Source organism: Dicentrarchus labrax, unplaced genomic scaffold (assembly GCF_905237075.1).
Source record: "Dicentrarchus labrax unplaced genomic scaffold, dlabrax2021, whole genome shotgun sequence".
NCBI lineage: Eukaryota > Metazoa > Chordata > Actinopteri > Moronidae > Dicentrarchus > Dicentrarchus labrax.
In genome coordinates, this window is record NW_026136711.1 from 17,646,137 (window position 1) to 17,666,637 (window position 20,501).

General features: G+C 41.3%; 2 protein-coding genes across 4 annotated transcripts; one reads left to right on the top strand and one right to left on the bottom strand.

Annotated features, from left to right (window-relative positions):
- The first annotated feature begins 1,211 nt into the window (after positions 1-1,211).
- On the top strand, positions 1,212-14,092 carry LOC127372464 (transmembrane protein 198). Of its 3 annotated transcripts, none has more exons than XM_051416180.1 (5): positions 1,212-1,575; positions 10,991-11,231; positions 11,485-12,060; positions 12,712-12,860; positions 12,977-14,092. In XM_051416180.1, exons 2-5 carry the CDS (start codon positions 11,078-11,080, stop codon positions 13,124-13,126), a joined length of 1,029 nt encoding a protein of 342 aa, XP_051272140.1. In that variant the 5' UTR covers positions 1,212-1,575; positions 10,991-11,077; the 3' UTR covers positions 13,127-14,092. The 3 variants fall into 3 exon arrangements, with proteins under 3 accessions (XP_051272140.1, XP_051272141.1, XP_051272142.1); XM_051416181.1 differs by having other exon boundaries at positions 12,712-12,801; XM_051416182.1 differs by having other exon boundaries at positions 12,712-12,789.
- A 301-nt stretch (positions 14,093-14,393) lies between these two features.
- On the bottom strand, positions 14,394-19,011 carry mmp19 (matrix metallopeptidase 19). Its single transcript, XM_051416164.1, has 9 exons — positions 18,750-19,011; positions 18,559-18,644; positions 18,261-18,391; positions 17,474-17,686; positions 17,080-17,325; positions 16,272-16,397; positions 15,530-15,694; positions 15,311-15,438; positions 14,394-15,221 (listed from the first exon to the last, which is right to left on the bottom strand). The coding sequence occupies exons 1-9, from the start codon at positions 18,843-18,845 to the stop codon at positions 14,991-14,993; spliced, it is 1,422 nt and encodes a 473-aa protein (XP_051272124.1). The 5' UTR covers positions 18,846-19,011; the 3' UTR covers positions 14,394-14,990.
- Positions 19,012-20,501: the final 1,490 nt, after the last annotated feature.

Consider the following 20,501-nt stretch of genomic DNA (forward strand, 5'->3'; position numbering starts at 1 on the left):
TGTAGAAGCAAACAGCAAAAGTTAGTGAGTCATGTGTAATTAAAAATTATAATAATACTGAGTTTTAATTTGCTCTGCTTGTTTTTTTTTTTTTAAAGTTATTTTTTTGGCCTTTTCATGGCTTTATTGGAGAGGACAGCTGAAGATTGACAGGAAGGGTGGGTTGAGAGAGAGGGGATGACACGCAGCAAAGGGCCGCAGGTCGGATTCAAACCCAGGCCGCTGCAGTAACTCTGTATATGGGTCGCCAGCTCCACCAACTGAGCTAACTGGGCTCCCTGCTCTGCTTGTTTTTAATGTGTGTACGCAAGAGTCCCCCGTAGCAGTATTTATGAGTGGATTACCCTGGCAAAATGAAGTAAAGTGAATTGAACCAGTTGTACATTTTACTAACGTGTTAATAAACGGATTTAGGCTTAGTGCCCCTGCAGCACAGGTCATAGGTCGTTCTGAGTGATTTCCTCCACAAACCAGAGCTAGGACAACCAATGTGCTGCTGGAGGTGGCTAAATACCAGACAGAGACAACCTGGCAACCCCAAGATGAGTTCTTACTGGTTGAAGTGCCCTGTAACGCTTTAGTGAATGAATTCATACTTATACACTAATTTCTTATAACTTTTATCGAGGAAGCCGTTTCAGAAAGTGTCTCTGTTGTTCCTAGCACTGTAGCTAATCCATCAGTTAGTCAGTTAATGTGTGATTATACGTTAGCCTGTGTGCTGTTATATGATGTTGTTGACGTTAACGTTAAGCTTTGGTGTTAATAGACTGATTTAGTGACTCCTATCGGTTCATTATGGTTTAAAAACTCAAACTAACCCAGTTAATTGAATCTGTTTATCACAGGAGTTCAGGTATAGCCAGCTAGCTCATTAAAGCAACGGCCTCATCCGTTACTGAGCCCCCACCTTCCTCCTCCTCCTCCTCCTCCTCCTCCTCCTCCCTGCCCCCGGCCAACGGCCCAACTGACGGCGGTGGATGGAGATAGAGAGAGGGGATTGCCTCGGAGAGAGAGAGAGAGAGAGAGAGAGAGAGAGAGGGAAAAAAACTTTTCCTCCTTTGTTTTTCTCCTTCAAAGTGCCATTTACTTCGGCAGAGAGAAAGGGGGGAGAGAGAGGGAGAGAGGAGGAGGAGGAGGAGAGAGGTTAAGATTTTCCAGAGAGGTGGAAGTTGGGAGTCGCGGACGGGAACGTCAACGGTTAATGTTCGTTAGAAAGTTGTGTGAGTGACCGAGGCAGCCGCGGAGAATGGAAACGAGCTAACCCTCCTCACATCTGTAGTCAGGGGGCTAGTGTGTGCTAGGGTGGGGGGGTTAGGAACAAAAACGATGCCGTTGTTGGCGGTTTAGTTCAGCCTGTGAGTTTTAAAAAAAAAAAGCCTCGGGAGAAGTTGGGAGGAAAAACCGGTTTTTAGCGTGGCAATTACTCTCCACCGCTTCTCTCTCTCTCTGTGTGTGTGTGTGTGTGTGTGTGTGTGTGAGTGTGGATGGTGGTGGAGGGTTTTTCCTGTCTGACAGGGCCGATTGTCAAGGAGAAGTTATATCGTTATATCCGCCGAACACACAGGCTCATCGGTAAGTCCTTAAAATCACTTTTACTTCAAACAGTTAAGATGTCTGACTAACACCAGCACTTTACTCTTCCTTTTTAACACCGAGGTTTGGTTTGTGTGTTATTGGAGTTCAGTTATAACTAACTCCAGGCTGTCACTGGAAACAATAGTCGCATATTTCATCACCGATGATGATTGATTATAGTTGAGCGATTCCACCTTCAGATCCTGACTGATCAGAGCCAAACTCTACAGCTGGAAATGTTTGGAATAACACGTAGCAATCCAGGCTGCTTCCAGGGCTGAACCCACCTTTTTTTTTTTTTTAAAGCATTGTACACTTGAGGCACATAATACAACTTATCCTTCAGCCTTTGAGGACAAAGACATAATGATGTAGGATAATAAAGGCTTTTATTGTTGTGCACTGAACCAGAGATTTAGACTAAAGTCCCCCCAGTACTGACTCGTAGCTCCAGGTTTAAAGTTAGTTATGAAGGACTGGTGGAAGATGGGAAGAAGCCTGCAGCGCAACTAACAAAAAAATACTGATTTGTGTAATTTGCATCTAGTTATATGTTATGTAAACTCCACAGGTTGTCTGACAAACCTTAATACTTAATACAGAACTCATGTTTCTTTATTCTCTATTACCAGCCATAGTGTTTATGGGTTAACATAACTATGGAAACATCCCTCGTCTTGGAAGGCAAACATTTCAGTCCATCTGTGGCCCACGTAGCGTGCAGAAAGCCCTGGCCCTGTGGTTCTGCTGTGTGATCCAGGGGTGGGAGTGCCTCTTGGGTTTTTTTGGGCAGTGTGATGACAACCTACAGGTCCTGTCTTTACTGGGGAGCGCAGTCTGTAGTTACACCCCCTCGGTGCAGCCCCCCCCCCCATCTACTTGACCAAGCCTGCACCAGATGGTTTTGCCCCTTTGAAACGCCAGAGAGGAAGCCCTTCCCTGCTTTGGGGAGAAAGAGGAGCAGGAGAGGAAGCACGAGGAGCAGGGGTTGATGAAAGTTACACTGCACATGTTGTCTTGCGTGGTTCCTTTTAATTAGCCAAGATGCAAGGCTCTCATTTTTGTCTTGTCTTTGTCGTTAGAATATGCTAACACCACGCGGACGTATCTTTACCAAGTACACACACAGTGAAACTAAAGTGTTGAACACTGAACTTTATTGAATGTACTGGAAGCAGCTTTAAAGAGAGCGTTGTTTAAGGAGAGTGTGCACAGAGCAGCTGACCAGCACAGCAAAGTAGAAATTCGCGTTTTATGAGGACAAGCTTTAATTTGAAGGTTGGGTAATTACTGTGTTTGGATCTCCTTTCTTCTTTAAACACAAGCAGTCTTATTTTCCCCCTTAAAAAAACAGGGCCATAGACTAAAGTTTGTTCTTTTAATTAAAGTATTGGCTGCCCAGCCATTTATATCCGCAGTTCCAAACTCATGTGAGATGTCGGCAATGGTTAACTCTGTATTTAGTAATATAAAGTAAAGACAAAATGCACAATTCTCTTATTTTAATTTACATTATAAAACAAATCTGTGTGGCTAAAGCTGTATATTAGACACGTGGGGAATTTCTAGTTTTACTTTCAGCTGCTGAAAAAAAAGAACTTCATTGCTGTCTGTGGTCACTTTTTTTTTTTTCCAAATGCAGTTTAGCCATTTATTCAGCAGTATTGTACAGTGTATATCCATGGTATTCAATAGGAACCAATGGCAACCTCATGTTTACTCAGCTTCTCCTCTGTCTTTAGTTGTTGTCACATGACGGGACATTATTTAAGCTCAAAGCCGTAGCAAATGCAGTTTTCCAGTGACACCGTTGAGTGAGGATTATTTAAGTGAGTTCATGCAGAAGTTTTCAGAATTTCTAGAAGAAGTACTTCATCAATCCCTCTGGGGGTTGGCACTCCAGCTCTGTCGGGCTGACACATGCTCAGGCCTCCTGCATAGTCCATATGTGCCGCACATGGACAAATAAGAAGAGCTGTGCAGTACAGTCTGTACTCATTGACAGTCTCATTGATGTGGTTAATCCAATAAGATGACTGCTGTGCTCTGTACCTGTGACTTTCTCCTATATTCCTATAAGATACCTTAAGGAATACTTACAGGAAGGGAGAAAAAACTCAGAGGTGAATTTAAATGTCTTTGCTGTTTTTATTGTAGAATTTAATTTACCAAACCTTGGATGTCATCAGATGCTGTTGATCCTTACGAAGCAAAAGAAGCCTAACTGTAAGAACATGGCAGAGGAGCAACCTGACTGTAGACTCAGAAAGATCTAGAGACTCTTGGGTGCAAGAAGAAAAAAAACCCATTGTCACATGGAAACCACATAAAAACTGATACCAGTCATTTCAAAACATCCATCCATAGACTACTTATAGCACTTTAAACATTGGTTATAGTTACGACATGAGAGTGGCGTTGAGTGGGCCTGGAAAATGAAGGACACACGTGATATTTTCGGCTCATGAGATCGCTGTAGGAGGTACAATTATTGTTGACTGGAATTTGACAAAATGGGTTAAATGTCGGTTGTAAATGATAGAGCTGCAGACATATATAGGCACTGCAGGGAGGTCTGAACCACTACTGTGTAGTGACTCCTCTTCTGCCAATAGCAAACCTATCTACAAATTATCACAATTCAATCAGTGGTCTATTCAATTTTACTTTGGCAGTCTGCCTAAGCAACTGTGTTTCTTGTACCCTAGTATGATAAGTTTTTATGTATGCTATAATAATATCATCACACTCTAGTTGAAGTTGAAATTTCCCCCCAGCTCGACTTCATACGGAGGACAGAACACCCCTGGAACTTGCGTTGGCGTCTTGCTCGGGGATGCTCTGCATGATGGGTGGTTGCAATTAGGTTCTTTACGCCAACCTAGTGTTCATCATCAGCATATATTATCTCATACACAGTGCCTTACTGTCATGCTCTCACCAACATATGGACATCAGACTCCACCACCCCGCCTACTAAATGCTGCTCCACCACAAACCCTAATAGAGCGTTGTGGAACTGCCCCTCCTTGCTTCTCACACTGTGCACTCCTTCCTCTGCCGCTGGATCACAATCCCAACTTACTACAGTACAGAGAGTTAACTGCATGGATTTCAGTTCTTACCATGGATTTGACCATGTTAATGACCATGTGCATTTCTGATTTACAGTATACATGCATGCACCACTGACATGTGACTCTCTTCAAAAGGCTCCTCATTATGTTTCTGATCTTTTTTCATGCCTCTCTATAAGTAGCTCTCTGCAGTCTTAAGTTGAAAGGCTTCTATTGTTTAGTCGCAAGTCAGGCTGGCATGAGTTTGAGAGATTATGAGGGAAAAAGAAGTTGGATACCACTAATAAAATATTGTGCGCATTATTGGGTCCCATGGCCAGAGGTCAAATGATTTGGCATTGAGAATTATAAACTTGATTTATTGTTTTTATTAAGACTTTATTCGGACATAGGAGACTTCAGTTGAAGTCCTAAATCTGCCAGTGAGATTATGACTGACATATTGTCACTGGAACAGCTGCCAATTGTGTCTCTATACAAAAAAAGCTATTGAGTGCAACCAAATATTGCAAAATGATGGGAATTTTTATAACTCTGGGCAGTGACCAAAATCTGGGAACTCCAACTGTGCTATGTGCAAAATGAAGTTGGTTGAGTGAATTCAATCAGCTTTGGGAGGAAAAAAGTTTAGCATAAAAATCACAATTTTGGAGACTTTGTGGTCACAAATATGTGAATTATTAAGACTGAAGTGAAACATATTTTTTATTCAGATTCTTTGGTTCAAGAAAGATCCAGTGTACATAGTGCACATTTGTTGTTATATCTTGTTGTAGAGTCACATTAAAAATCCATGTTTTGGTAAATGTCTGATTGAGATGGCTTTGGGTTGAGCCGCTGATTACTAGGAAACACCATGTGACACCCTGGGAAGGAAGCGTACAAGGAAAATACATCTCAGATCTGCACAGGGGAAAATAAGTCCTGTTGTGGCACTTTAGTGATGAAATAAGAAAACTGTTAATACAATTTTGAATGCAACGAGGATGTACTCACTGGGATACAGTCGATCAAGCCACATGCAAACACATGACATGTTCATATGAGTATTGTGCAGTTATCCCATGGGTCACATAATCAACAATGTATGCATAGCACCACAGAGCTTTTAAAATACAGTTGATATGTGTATCCCACACACTCTGGTGAGGTTTTAAAGCTAGGACTCAAGCTGAGGTACCAAATATACATTAAAATGATCAATATTTATTGCTATATTTATTCATTTGTGTCTGTTTTTAGTTTTTCAGCTATACGTAAGAGTGAGTGGCAAATGATAAATCTGGATTAAAAACTAAATGATCTGAATGGGATTTAAAGCTCTCTGCAAAATTAAAATGAGAGGAATGTGACTGGTGCCACTGGCAGGTATTGATTTGTCCATATAAAGTCTACATAAGTGTACATTTTTGCACATTCATGATCAGTGCAATATAGTTGTGTGAATATGGCCGCATGAAGCTCAGATACAGCGTATATAAATAAGAATTACCAAACATCTGAGCATTCAGTCTGGAAAAATGTGTAATCTATCACGTGGTGCTGTGTTCATTATGCAAGTTGTTAATATACTTGGTGACACAATAGCAAGTGTTATGTAGATTAGCCTGCGAGCCAGACAGATTACAATCTTGTTTATGCTAGCTAATTAGCAATCTAATCTACATCAGTTGTTAGCCAGACAGTTAATAACTAGCTAGCTAATAGCCTTTTGCATCACAGTTTACATTTTTTTTTACACACTTACAAATGGAGAGACAAAAGAACAACACTTGTTGGCCATCTCTGCAGCCCTACAGTACTTCATTATAATGTTGTTTTATCACACATCAAATTCAAAAAGTGCAGGGTCTGTGATTTGATACTGCACTTCCTCGTGTCTCCCACCCCCTGATTCTTAATTGAAATCAAGGGAATGGTGTTGTAGGGATGAAGAGATGTTTCAGTGTTGATGATCCAGCTTTTTGTTCCTGTCTCTGCTCCGTGTCACAAACACGAGGGTCAGTTCCTGCTGAAACCTGATGTTCCACTTCCTCATCTGGTCCTGAGCTTCCTGCTATGGGGGGACAGGAAGCTCAATGGTGACCCATATGATGTCTTGCTCAACATTATCCAGACTGAAAGCAGATGGTATTGGGATGATGAGCATGTTTATCCAGTGTTATGCTTAGCACAATATGGCATTCATTTTAATAACCCCCACCGTGAAAGTTAGCGTTATTCCCATGGTGCATGTTGTCTGGACTTAATCAGTCTTTCAGCGGGTTGAGGGTGTTCATCTGAAGGTGGCATGATTTATGGATGCAACTGCAGAACACCGACCCCAGTGCATCTCACATTCTTGGTAGAGTCATCCAAGTGAAGTTGTCACACAGCCAACTCATAACACTGCAGGTTTTCAGCTTCTCAGCTGGCCCTGGCCGTCAAGTCGTAGGAGCACTTGCAGAATCCTTGGCTGTGATCACACACGCCCACCCCTTAATAAAACACACCCAAATTAGCTATGTGGGGAACTTATAGTCGACCCTGCCTGTTGTACAGCAGCTGAGCACTCAAATCTGCGCTACTCTGCCCCCTGCATTGTTTGTTCAGGAGAGTCTACTCTGGTCTACTAGTCTGCTTTTTGTTTCAAGGGCAACGTAATATTCCAATAGCTCCAAGCCTCTTAAGTAAATGAATGAATCTTCTGGAGGCCATTATGTGTGCTTTTATTTAGCTTTTATTACAGTTCAAGCACAGGTAAAGGAGTTTTCAAGCCTCTAATGGTCATTGGTGGTGGAAATGAAACAGTCCACCACTCTCATCCAGACTGAAGTATCTCAACAACTGTTGGATTGATTTCCATTTGATTTTGTTCGTGAATCCTGCTGACTTTGGTCATCCTCTGACCTTTCCTCCAGCATCATCATAAGATAAGATAAGATGTACCTTTACTGACTCCACGTAGGAGCATAAGGGAATGTAGTGCAAGAGTACAGAAGCGGAAGTACAATAAGATATCACAACATAAGAACATTACAAAATATAATAGAAAATAGAAGACTATAAATGAAAAGTATATACACTAAAAGCAAGTAAAAATGGTTGACATTTTGAGTTGATAACTTTTTGGATTGCTGTGAAATTTGCTACAAATATTTATTATTTAAATTTTAATTTTTAGCTGATTTTAGCCTGCTAAGAGGCTAAACTTCGACGGCGAACCAGGTAAATATTACTTGCAAAACATTAGCATGTTAGCATTGTGAGCATGACGACGTTAGCATCTAGCCTCACAGAGCTGCTAGCGTGGCGCAGCGAGTCTTTCCTCTTGTTGACATGTATTGAATTAGTTGCCAGGTGATTTTAGCTCGTAGAAAAATTCAGCTAGGAAGCTTGGGAGATTTTGGGGGCCTCCAGAGAGCTCAGTCATTATGATAGATAGTTCTGTTTCTAGTTAGTACCCCCTCCCTCAATCACTCAACAGCCCTCTGAAAGCAAATACTTGGGATTTACCAGTTTCCTTGGTGCTCTCAGCCATCTTTATGTGGTCTCCTTTTTCGTCCGCATGGTTTCCTCTGAGTGCCACTAGAGGTCACAGCATGGGCCTCAGAGTCTTTGTTTTGCCCTATAATGGTTCTATTCTCCCACAGCAGCAAGGACTTCCAAGCCTGCTAGACATAGGACACCATTGTGACTCACAGAGGGGTAACATGAGGCAGACGCAGAGATATGGGAGTGTACATGTGCCTGCGTGTTTAGTCAATTACAGTTAAAATGGTGTTGAAATATTAAATAGTTCACACTCATAGTGCTATTGTGATTGGTAAACCCCCCAAAAAGTTGTTTTAATATGAAATGTAACATTAACCAAGTATGATATGTGGTAGAAAGGAAGACTCTAGATTTTATAATTTTCTATCAGCATTGATAATTTGTCCTAATGGTTTTTACTAAATTCAATAAGCTGACAACAAAACATTCTTTCAAAGTCCTGGACCATTAGAAGCAACAGAGGAAGTCGCCAGTGTCCAATTACAGTAATTAGGTTACTGTGTAATGTGATGTGTCAGTACTTTATCTACCCACAGAATTTAGTATAAAACTATTCAAATTTGACGTGCTGTATGCGAATTACAAGAGACATTAAATACATTTTTTGCCTTTGTTCTTTGAAAGATTAAGCTGCAGAAGAATTAGCTTAAGTGGTGTGGGTTTAGTTAATTATCTGTATAGACCCTGTAACGTTCACCGGATCTGTTGTCTCCTTCAAAAGTACTCGATGTAGTTTGTTTGAGGAATCAAAACTACGTAGCAGATGATGAACTTAGTCACTCATATTTAAGGGGCATTTAAGTTTCACATTTCATACAAGAAAAAAAGAGCACCGAGCAGGTAAATAGGGTAAAGGCTTTAGAGTGGAGTCAGTCACAACAAGCAAACAAATGACAGGAAGTTGGCTGGTGCAGGTGTCTCATAACCAAACCAACCAGGTGGCCTCATGCTGCATTCATGTCATTAAACAGATGCCAACTGGGGTCAAATACTCTGGGCCAAACCAAAGGCAGTCAACCACATTTAGTTTAATTTTTACTATATGTCAGAAACTTGGTCTACTGAAGTTTGTTGGTTCATTTTTTAACAGTTCCGCATTGTTTGTTTCATAAAAAAAAAAACTTGTCTTCTCATATGACTGAGTCAACACCAACATGCAGAGGCAGACCACAGTAACGAGACCAAAGAGCAAAACAAAAGCCCATAACAATGAGGTTCCTGCCTCTTTCAGTCCATTTTCTAATCTCTTATCCTGTTCAGGGGTCACATGGAGCTGGAGTCCTTGCTTGTCAGGCAGGGGAAGCTAGAAATTGTCTTAAGTGTCTTAACCCTGAGCCAGCCGTCATTCAAACCCCCCTTTGCTTTAAGGCGACAGAGCTAACCACTGAGCCGTCTTTCTGCCCAGACCCCTGTGTGTACTTTTAAATGATCCCACAATATCTCTCTATTTTACATAAATAGTGTACATATCTCAGTATCAGCTATTTACACATATCCTCATAAAGCAACACCAGACTGTAGTCTCCAGACATAAACTGGCCAAATACTGGATGTATTTCTCCTAAATTCTCCTAATAACAAAAAAAAAGAAAGACACATGGTAGTTGTCACTGATGGAAAGCAGAAGAGGAAGATAGGTACTGAAGAAAGGCGAGTGACTAAAGAAGAAAAGAAAACTTTCCAGCAGGCTCTCATTTTTTCCATGTAAAGTCATTCATAGGCAGGACATACAAATTACACAGCCGTGTGTCTGAGAAACAGGCGAAACGAATCAGGCCCGTTTCAGTGTTCAGAAAATAGATTTAAGTTAGGGAAAGTTCCAGGTGAAGAAGGAGAGGTGGCGGATAGACGGGGCGGAGAGAGAAAGATCTGGCAAGGAGCAAAGAATAAAAGCAGGACTGACTGTTCCTGGCTGTTTGTCTCAAGTAGAAAACGTGAGTTAGCTGTAATCGGATCTCAGTTGTGGTGAGATCATTCAAGAGGCCTGCCAGCAGCCTCAGAATGAGTAGTCCACCCATAAGTCTTTGGCCCCACTGCAGCCCTCTGTGGCTCTCTATGGGCCTGCCAGCCTAAATACCATCTATCAGTTTTCAAGAGTGGTAGTTGGTACGCGTCTCAGAAATGACAAAGTAGGTGACGGTAAATGTCCTAGACAAAATGTTTTCAAGCTTTATTTTGAATACGATTAGATCAAAAGGTATATACTTGTTTAGACTGTACTTGGTTGCTGTCCGGTGAGAACCACATATCCCCACATAACAGACACAGCCAAGTAGGTTATGAAAATAAACTTAAATAAAACCAGCTTATTTAACATGAAACCAAAGTTAGCAAATTATAAGAGAATACAGTGCTTGACTGTTTTCTCCTTTCAGTGTAAGGACAGTTAAAACTAGATTATTGTAATAGTGTTAGAAACTGATAAAGTAAAGCCATTTACTCTCCTCAGGTGACCGACCACTCGTGAGTTCATGACCCTAATGATTCAGGGGGAGCAGAGCTCAACGGGGGTCCTGGATTATAGTGAGTGAATGAGCTGCTTGTGTGAATGCCCGAAGCATGCAGGGTTGCACTGAGTTGCATAGCTTTGTGTGTTGAGTTTGTGACAGCTGCACATACAGAGCAGCTATGAAGAAGTCACAGTTGACCTGAAGATTTCACACTTCACATTTACCTCTGGAGTACTTGAGTTTTCTCCATTTATCAGGATATAACTATTTCATTTTTTCCTTATAAAGATTCAACCACACACTTTTTTTATTTGTCCGTAATTCCTCTATAATTTTTCTGTTCTCTTGCAGTCACCAAACCTGTTCAGATGGACTTGAGATAACACCACCACAAGTTCTACCCTCATCCCGAATTTCAGTCTCCCACATTCACCCAGAATGGCGGATCCTACTGGGCTGAGCTCTGAAGGGGCCGGGGCAGGCATGGCCGACGTTGACGCTTGCAGTTTGGAGATAGAGAGGAAGTATGATGTCATCCCTGCCGTCATCTGCTCCATGTGTTGCCTGTTTGGCATCATCTACTGCTTCTTTGGTGAGGATCTCTGCCGGCTCACACAAACCTTGACATGAGGTTAAAGCAAGAGATTTTTTGGGATGATATAACACACCATCAAGATTTCATATGTAACTGTAAACTTACCTCCACAGTGCAATCTTTAAATATGTCAAATTAAGTTGGATAAACCTGTGCTTTCTCTTGATGATACTGATTTCCTCTGCAGATTGGTTCTAGTAGGCATCTTCTGCTTCTTTGTGTAAATCTGACATTGTCTCTCCTCTTCTAGGTTACCGCTGTTTCAAGGCCGTCATGTTTCTGTCTGGTCTGATGTTTGGCTCTGTCATCATCTTCTTGCTGTGCCACAAGGAACATGTGCTGGACACTCAGCTGAGCGTTGAGGCCAGCGCGGGTATCGGCCTCGGCATAGGCCTGCTGTGCGGTCTGGTCACTATGCTGGTGCGGAGTGTCGGCCTCTTCATGACCGGCCTGCTGCTGGGTCTCCTCCTGGCTCTCGCCGCCTTGCTGGTCACTCACCAGTTCTACACTCCAACCACAGTCTGGGTCCCACTGGGCACACTTCTGGGGACAGGCATGCTGTTTGCTGTGCTGACACTGCAGTGGCAAAAGCTCTTCACCATGCTGTCCACGGCTGTGTTCGGGGCAGCTATTATGACAGTGTGTGCTGATTACTTTGTGGAAATGCTGGCTTTGGCCATGCATGTGTATGAATGCTTGCGCCTCACACCCGGGCCACCTCTCTGCTGGTACAGCTGGGTCATTCTGGGCATCTGGCCCGCTCTCAGCCTCATAGGAGTACTGGTCCAGTGGAAACTGACAGATGACAGCTTCTCACACACTGAGGGTAAGGAGGAAATATCATGACAACCTAAGTTCTGTTGTAGGGGTGGGTAAGAATTAAACTTCAGAATCATCTGTCAGAGCCGACAGAAGAGTGAAAACGTTATATTCACAGTTATCAAACAACTTACTCCTTCTTAAAGCAAAATGTAGGAGTAACATTTAAAGGTGACTCTCAGTGAGTATGGTCAGAGCAGGAACAGCCAATCAGAGACAAAGATTTATCTGGCCCATTGTTCATTCTTGTTAGAAAAGTTCTCAGTGATATGTTATTCTGCAAAAACTTTATGTGATTGAAAATAATTTTAATAGCTTAGTGAAATCCTTAATATCTCCAATAGCAAGTAAGATGTAACAATCTAAAACAAAACCAAACTGAAGCAGGAAATGGTAAAGGTAAAGGTATCGGAGAACACATCTGTGGAGCTCTCTTAAATTGAAGACTTTGATGAAAAGGGTAAATGTGAAGGATTTTTATTTATTTTAAGTCCAAAATGTTCTTAAAGTTTGATTAATATGCGTCCAGATGTTTTAAGATTTAACAAAACATGCTGCATTTCTACTGTATCTCATTGTCTGTCCAGAATTACTGTAATTTGATTCATGATGAAGTGACGTTAACAAGCTGCCTTTTAATGCCCCTTTCTCCTTGTAGTCGTTATCAGTCGGAGACAGAAGAGAGTTCAGCTGATGCGGATTCGAGAGAAGGACGCTAAGAAGCGACAGCAGGCAGGTGGGCAGGAAGGCACGTACCGCCGTAAACCCACCCCAGTGAAACGTTACGCTGGGGATCTACTGGCACCGGTCAGTGTCACCCAACAGGGCGTGTGCTGTAGATACTGATGCCATAAAAATCATTGTGAAGTTAAACCCACCATTTTTTTTACCTCACTCATCTCTCCCTGTGTTGTTCTTCTCAGAGCTACCTGCAAAGTCTGCGGGACAGACAGATGGGCACAGGCACTTCCCTTAGCAGCCTGGGCACGGCCAACCACACCATGATTGACTTGGACTATGACACCGGGTCCACCGCGCCCCTTACAGCTACAACCCCAGTCGTCAGGGTCTGAGCAAAACGGAGACAAGAAGGGACTTCTTAGTCCTCTTTAGTTCTCCAACTGTGTCTTCTTAATGTAGACTAGAACCAATAACCTGCTCCCCTCAGCTAAGGGTTTTCTTTGCCCTTACATCGATTCGGAGCGAGGATGGATTTCTTCCTATGAGTGTGTCAGTACTGGGTGTTCAGAGAAGGAGAATGCTGCTTTTTGGGGAGAAAAAAGAGGTGTCAAGCTATAACCACTGCAACCACTGTGTTTCTCAGAGAAACACTTAAAACCTGATACTAACAAAATAAGGTCCTCAGTTTCCTCTCATCGTGTATTAAATACATAAACAGCAAGTACGAGCCTAAAAAAAACAGATATTTTTCTGTTTTGGTAGTGAACACGACAAAGCAATTTGTTTGACATTACATGTACTGTACTTAAAAAGTTAGTCATTGCCATGAAGTGTTGTGTTATTACCTGTCTTACTGTTTAACTGTGTGGTCGTAGGATTTGTGAAAGTTTCTCATTAAAATGACTTTCATTTTTGTGTATTTTTATTTAGATGGAGTGTGGTGAGAGAGTTAAGATATGACATGTAGTTGGATACATGGAGTATGAATAAGTGAAGCAAAAACTAAATGATGCAAATAAACTGCAGTTTGTATTTAAAAGCTCTTTGCAGGAGCTTTTTTTAGCAGGATCTTTTCAGTGTAGCTCCTGACAGAACACAGTAGGTGAAGAATATAGACTGTTGTATGTTTGTGGAGTAAACTTTTTATAATTTAATTTATATAATGAACAACTATGTGGTAGTGTTGGGGGGAAAAAGGACAAAAAACAAAGCATGTTTGTTGTTAATTTGTAGATTTTTAAATAATTCTCATTTTTCTTGTTTGAATTTTGCAGGGACAATGCACTTGTTACCTGAATCTGTACATACCTGTTGATAGAAATTTCAAAGATAAATAAATGTGTTTGATACAAAAACAAGTTTTTGCTCATTGGTTGAGTCAGAGTCAGATACATTGCATTGTTTGTCTCTTTAGGCTCTTAGCAACACTGGCAGCATTACTCACCAGATTTTTCATAGGCAAGAAAGAGGTCATGGGGAGGATTTCCTACTCTGCAACTGGTCGAGGTTGCCATGGCGCCTCTAAAGTTTTTTTTTTTTTTGCAGACAACACAAAGCAGGACAGACTGGCCTTTCATCATAGTGAACATTAAATATTTTTCTATCCTCTGTGGGAATGGTGAGCCATTTCTCTGGTGACAGGGAATTGAAATCAGGCAATTTTACTGGCAAAATCATGTCTTCTTTAATTGTAGAAAATGCTACATTTCCACATAAGAGAATCAGGACACAGATGTTACATTATTTCTCACAGACAAGTGTGGTTCATTACATAATTGACATGTTTAGTAACATTAAAGAAAAGACCACTGGTTAAACATACATGAAAAGATGACTGGCTAAACAAAATGTCTGAACAGAAAGTGCACACTCCCTTCATCATATTACATCTTGCTGCAACTATTAAGACACATAATCCAACACATATGTTAGAGAGAAAAACAGAAGGCCTCCCTTGATTTCTCCCTGAGATCATACAAATGCTTACATAATTCTCGCAGTCACAAAAACACACGTTTGTGCTCAAGAACTAAGCCTCACAAAAATTTTGCCTGCTGCGGCGGGCAGGAGTAGCTTGGCTAAATCAGATCCAGTAAAGTAATATCAATTCCCACACTAGGTTTTTTTTCAACGTGGTAGATGATAGACGATCACAATCACTGCTGTTGAGGTTGCCTGGTTGTCAATGCCCCCGGAGTGGAACCAGCACCCCTGCTGTAGACCTCTTGGTACCTGCTGCCCCCTGATGGTCGACCCCTAGCATCGCATCCAGCGCTCCTTCTTGCTCAGCGGGTATCCTCTGTCCACTCTCAGTATCTCATTCACACGCCAGTAGTCGTCGCCCTTAAAGAAGAAGATCTTGCCGTTGGTCCAGGTGAAGGCTGCATCTGGACTGGATGGTACTCCGCTGAAGAGCATAGACAGCGGTTTGGGATAGAGAGTTAAGTCGGTGTACTTCAGCTCATCCCACTGCCAGTGCTCTGAACCCTACAAAGAGATAAGAGGTAAGAACGGAGGATGTCTGCAAATGTGGCCATGATCAAAGCTGCTGGTCCTCATGTTTTGATAATAGATACCTTGATGAAGACCAGCTTCTTGTTCTTCTCCAGGTACAAGGCGGCATCGATATTAGGAGGGATCCGTTTGACCTGTTTGGGGTAGCCGTAGTCCAGCACGAAGTTGGTATACTTCCACACTTTATTGCCTGAAACAGTACAAACATTTTCAAGTTCAAGACTCACTGAAGAGCAGAAGGTATAAATACACATGACACAAGTATTGGACAATAACTGTACCTTTAAAAAAGTATGTCTTGTTGGTTCTTTGAGAGTGTACAGCAGCGTTCAGGTTTCCAGGGAGTTCCCTCCACAGCCTGTCAATCTTCAGTGGCGTGTTGTGTCCCAGATCAGAGATGGTCCACACGTAATCACCACTGAAAGCAAAGGTTTTCCTCCATGGACCTGATTGAACATACAGTGAGATACTAAACTATGTGTCACACGTTTTGTGTCCTAAAAAAAACAAAGCAAATATTGATATGTTGATGCCCATTCAAAAGGTTTAACATAATCACCTTCCCCTCCCACATACAGAAGGACAAAATAATGTAAACCTGTCATTAAAGGTGCAGTAAGTCACTTTTTAAATAACTTATTGTCATATTTGCTGAAACTTTCTCTATATCCTGACAAAAGTACATGAGACAGATAATCAATAATTTTGCAAGAATACACCGCGTCTAAAACAGAAACAACCAATCAGAGTTCAAAGAAAGATTATCAAAGAAAGATAGTTGAGTTGTTGAGGTTGTTGAGTCTCGTTCTCAGGTTGTCAAAAACAGGCATTTGGCATATTTAGAGCTTCACTGTTGTTTTGAAACTTACATGTCAAAAGACAAAATTTTCAGATCCTTATTGTAGCTCAATCGCTGCTAATTTACACTGCAAATTTATCAAATACAATATTCAGTATTGTGTCAATGCACACAGATGGGGCTTGTCCTGTCATCACTCTCACAACAGTTAATCTATAACTTACCCAACATGATGGCGTCCAGTGTGGCAGTGCAGGGGTCAGGGATGCTCTCAGTATCATGGCTGCTTGCTGTGGGAAACAGACTGTCTGCGGTTGTTGGACTGGCTAAAGTGCTGGTAATGCGTTTGCCTGTAAACAGAGTTTCAGGATGAATGTTGGACTCATTTTTGACATTTGAAAACTACCTGAACCTTTTTATGCAAACAAGAGACACCTTGTGGATCCAAGAGTGTTGAACAATCATGTACGTTACATAATAATTAGGGTGCTTCAGACCTCTAATAAAGGAAAGTCAGCTATCAGATAATGAACTCTAGGTATAGAACCTATATATATTAAATATGTATTAAAACAAGTCTTGTTGATCAGCAGACATATCGATAAACATCCTACCTATTTATACCTTATTAGAAAATGAGTAAACAAACAGCACAGCATCATTGTTAGCAATTAATAATACAGAATAATAATATATGTTGGTCGCTTAAAGCACATAGTGGAAAGAGTATGTTTTATAATTACAAAAAAACTATTTAATGGTATCATTGATGGTGTGTGTGAATAAAGATTTATCTGTCAGGTTCTAATTTACAAACCACAAGGACCATTATAACTCCTCATATAAGTCTTATTAAGAGCCTCACAATATGTCTGTATATTATATACTGTACATATTATATTACTGTATCAGTTGAATGAAGAGACCACATGAATGTCAGTTTAGGAGTCACAGGTACTTATTTATGCAAATTCACAGTCAATATCAAATTGACCGCTCTGATCCAGTCTGGTCCTCCTCAAACGTACTCACCGTATAGCGCCTGAATGCCTCTGATGTCATCTGAATGCAGCCTGAAGTTGGCACGGTAACCAGAGTAGACAGGCGCCATCAGAGCGCTTTTGAACTGAGAGTGACCCAGGCCGAGAGCGTGGCCAATTTCATGGGCAGCTACAATACGCAGATTAGTACCATAATATGATCCCTCAGTCCAGAACTCATCCTCATCAAAATGGACAATACCAGATTCTGGTGACTCAGCATGAGCCAGTACATGACCTGCAGATGGTACAAATAAACAGTATGAGTTAGTGTTTCAGAGGACACTGAGACTAATAGTAGTTAATAATTCACAGTGAAAGAATATATTTATAAAGTTTGTCAAAGTCAAGAAGAACAAGTGATTTTCGAGTGGAGAGGGACTAACCACGGCCATCAAATGGGACAGGGCAGTAGCCATCTCTCTTATGGAAGGAGATCCTTATGTCTGCTCTGCCATAGTGGACCTCTCTGAAGGTCAAAGCAGTCACATCACTCCAGTACTTGAAGGCCGAGGTTATGGCCCTCGTGACATCTGTCTTCTTCATGTCCGGTGTGTAGTTGTAGATGTGGTAGGTCAGACTCCTCTTTCTCCAACGACCTGCAGTAGAAGAATCCTTTTTTTCAATAAAAAAAACAATAAACTGTCTGCCTCACTAAAAGTCTCATATCTGGTTTTTGAAAACATTTGTATTTTATTTTGTAGTACCTAGTTTTCTAGTTGTTTTGTTTTTATTGTCACATCGTAAATGATCATATCTATTGATGTTCTGTAAATATACTTTAAATAAGGCACTTCATACTGCTACTTGAGTTGACTTCAGTGCTCAAGTGCTTTTATTTAATCACCAGTATTTACATTTTCCAGAGTGGAACATTTCAGCAGTCTGTCTAATACGGGTTAAAATCGAGCAGATAAAAGTTTCTGCCTTCAGAGATCCAACAATTTCTACAAAGCTTTAAAGGTCCAGACATTGTTCCAGACATTACCAATTTGTGACATCTCACCCTCAAACTCACAGCTACAAACTCTTTTAACATTCACACTGCAGGACATGTGCTGTTAAAGACGTTAACAGATCTATAACAAGCCTCAAAGCGTATGCACGAATGCAAATAAAATACTTGCTGACAGTTTTGTGAGAAGAGAAACTAAAGATTGTCTCTTGACTCACCCATCACTCTGTATTTATGAAATTTCTTGTTGAAGGAGTCCTCCAAGCCACAGCGAGGCTGTCTCATCACATTCATAGTAGCTTCATCTAATTCTCCAGTAGGTGGCAGATCATTGACCGTCTGGAAAACCCTGGAGACAAGACAAACATCTGCAAACTGATTTGAAAATACAAGGAGGGCTGCTCACGTCCTCCTCCACTGTATTTATGTTCCAGCAGACCCTCGTATAGATCTAACATATGCTATGGCATTAACACACTGTCAGTAGCAACCTGGGTTTCCACTCGTCTGTTTTACCTGAGAGCTTCAATGATCTCCTCCAGGTAATGAGGGTCTTGTGGATCAGCGGGGTCATTCAAGTAGCCATACTGCCTCAAATAGGCCTGTGAATGCAGAGGACGACTATAAAGCTCTCATACACTCACTGTTGAGATAAGCATCTTGTGAATGCACGTTTAAACAAATTACAAAGCAAACTATCGTCTTACCTTTGCTTCATTTAACTCTGTCCATTGCACCACAGCACAAAATGCTCCACTGAGGTTGAGCAGCAGTAGGCTCAGCAGCAGCCCTGTGTAGTCCATATTCAAGTTTTCATCAAGAGTTTCCGTCCCAGATGTCAAGCGCCAAGGCTCAGAGGCTGAGAAGTGCTCGGCCGAGTCCCACAGCAGACTCTGTTTGTTCTCTGAGAGCTCCAACAGTTTTTAACACAGCGCGGCGCATGAGTCAGCCCTGTGGCTACGATGATCCATCTCTGAAGAATGAGGATTACAAGAGCAGCCAGTTGACCTCAAGCCAAAATGTCTGCTGGTAAATTGTACAGCTGTTCAGAGAGGATGTGAAGAAGTGGTCTTCACACTCACACACATTTATAGGGTCCGGCTACTGTTTAACACAGAGGTAGTTCACCCTGAACAAAACTATCACTATAACTGTCCCATGTTATTGCTTCAGGGTCAATGGCTTTTTGCTTCCCTGTTGTTAGAACAGTACTATGTGTCCATGTATCACGGTTCAATTATGAGTCTAAACCACAGACTGTGTCTTTGCCCTCCATCTCCACATTCCTTTCACCCCCACACCTGAGACAAATATTTATGTTTACTTCTCAAACACAACTGATCTGTTATTGGACCCATCTGTGCTGACAGATAAATGATAGACCAGATATATACGGCAGGTTGCTATGCTACTGCATGCTGTCAACAATAACTATATATTTTTTTGTGATCTGTTGTAATCAAAATGCAAAACACAGGTTTGTGATATCACATTTACTGACGGGTGTCTCAATAGACTAACTCTAGACAGCAATAAAATCAAATTAATGTTTTCTGATTTTTTTTGTTTATTTCCAAGTAAAACATATTAAATATTATTATTAATATTTAATATAATTTATTCATGAAAAAAAACCTAAGTATAATATTCATTATTAAATCTGCATTCATCAATATTTCATCAGTCAAATCACTGTGTGGAATAATAATAATGGTGGGACGATATCTTCCTGGTCATTGATTTCAGATGGAAATCATCCCACCCACCATCTCAGACCTTCATAAACGGAACTGGCATTCAATTCAATTCAATTCAATTCAATTTTATTTGTATAGCGCCAATTCATAACAGAAGTTATCTCAGGACACTTTTCAAATAGAGCAGGTCTAGACCGAACTCTTTAACATTAATTACAGAGACCCAACAGTACCACCATGAGCAAGCACTTGGCGACAAGGGCAAGGAAAAACTGCCTGTTAAAAGGCAGAAACCTAGGACAGATCCTCCGGCTCTAGGTGGGTGGTCGTCTGTCTCGACCAGTTGGGGTAGAGAGAGAGAGAGAGAGAGAGAGAGAGAGAGAGAGAGAGAGCATTGAATTTATCCAGCAGTATAAATATCTTGCAACAATCAGTGATAGTAACTTGAAGTAAATTCTGATGCAGTTTGTAAGAAGGGAAAGGATGAAAACCACCTGAACCACATTGTAAAGGTTGCTGGGAAGGTGATAGGTGTCCCACAAACCCCCCTGATGGCTTTCTTTCACCAGCAGGTTCTCCACAAGGCCAGGTCCATATTGGACAGTACAAACCACCCCCTTCACCTTGAGTTTGAACCTCTTCCCTCGGGCCGTAGATTTGTAATTTTTAGTCAAGGTTGAAGTGCAATAGGAATCAAGTTTCCCATCTGGGATAATAAAATATCCAACTGAACTGAAGGAATGATGTAAAACTAACATTGTA

Coding starts and splice junctions, on each gene's coding strand:
- mmp19 (XM_051416164.1), bottom strand. CDS start 18,845: ATGGACTACACAGGGCTGCTGCTGAGCCTACTGCTGCTCAACCTCAGT. Junction 18,645..18,749: donor CAGAGTTAAATGAAGCAAAG/GTAAGACGATAG, acceptor CTGCATTCACAG/GCCTATTTGAGGCAGTATGG. Junction 15,695..16,271: donor ACTGGACGCCATCATGTTGG/GTAAGTTATAGA, acceptor ATGTTCAATCAG/GTCCATGGAGGAAAACCTTT.
- LOC127372464 (XM_051416180.1), top strand. CDS start 11,078: ATGGCGGATCCTACTGGGCTGAGCTCTGAAGGGGCCGGGGCAGGCATG. Junction 11,232..11,484: donor CATCATCTACTGCTTCTTTG/GTGAGGATCTCT, acceptor CTCCTCTTCTAG/GTTACCGCTGTTTCAAGGCC. Junction 12,861..12,976: donor CTGGGGATCTACTGGCACCG/GTCAGTGTCACC, acceptor TGTTCTTCTCAG/AGCTACCTGCAAAGTCTGCG.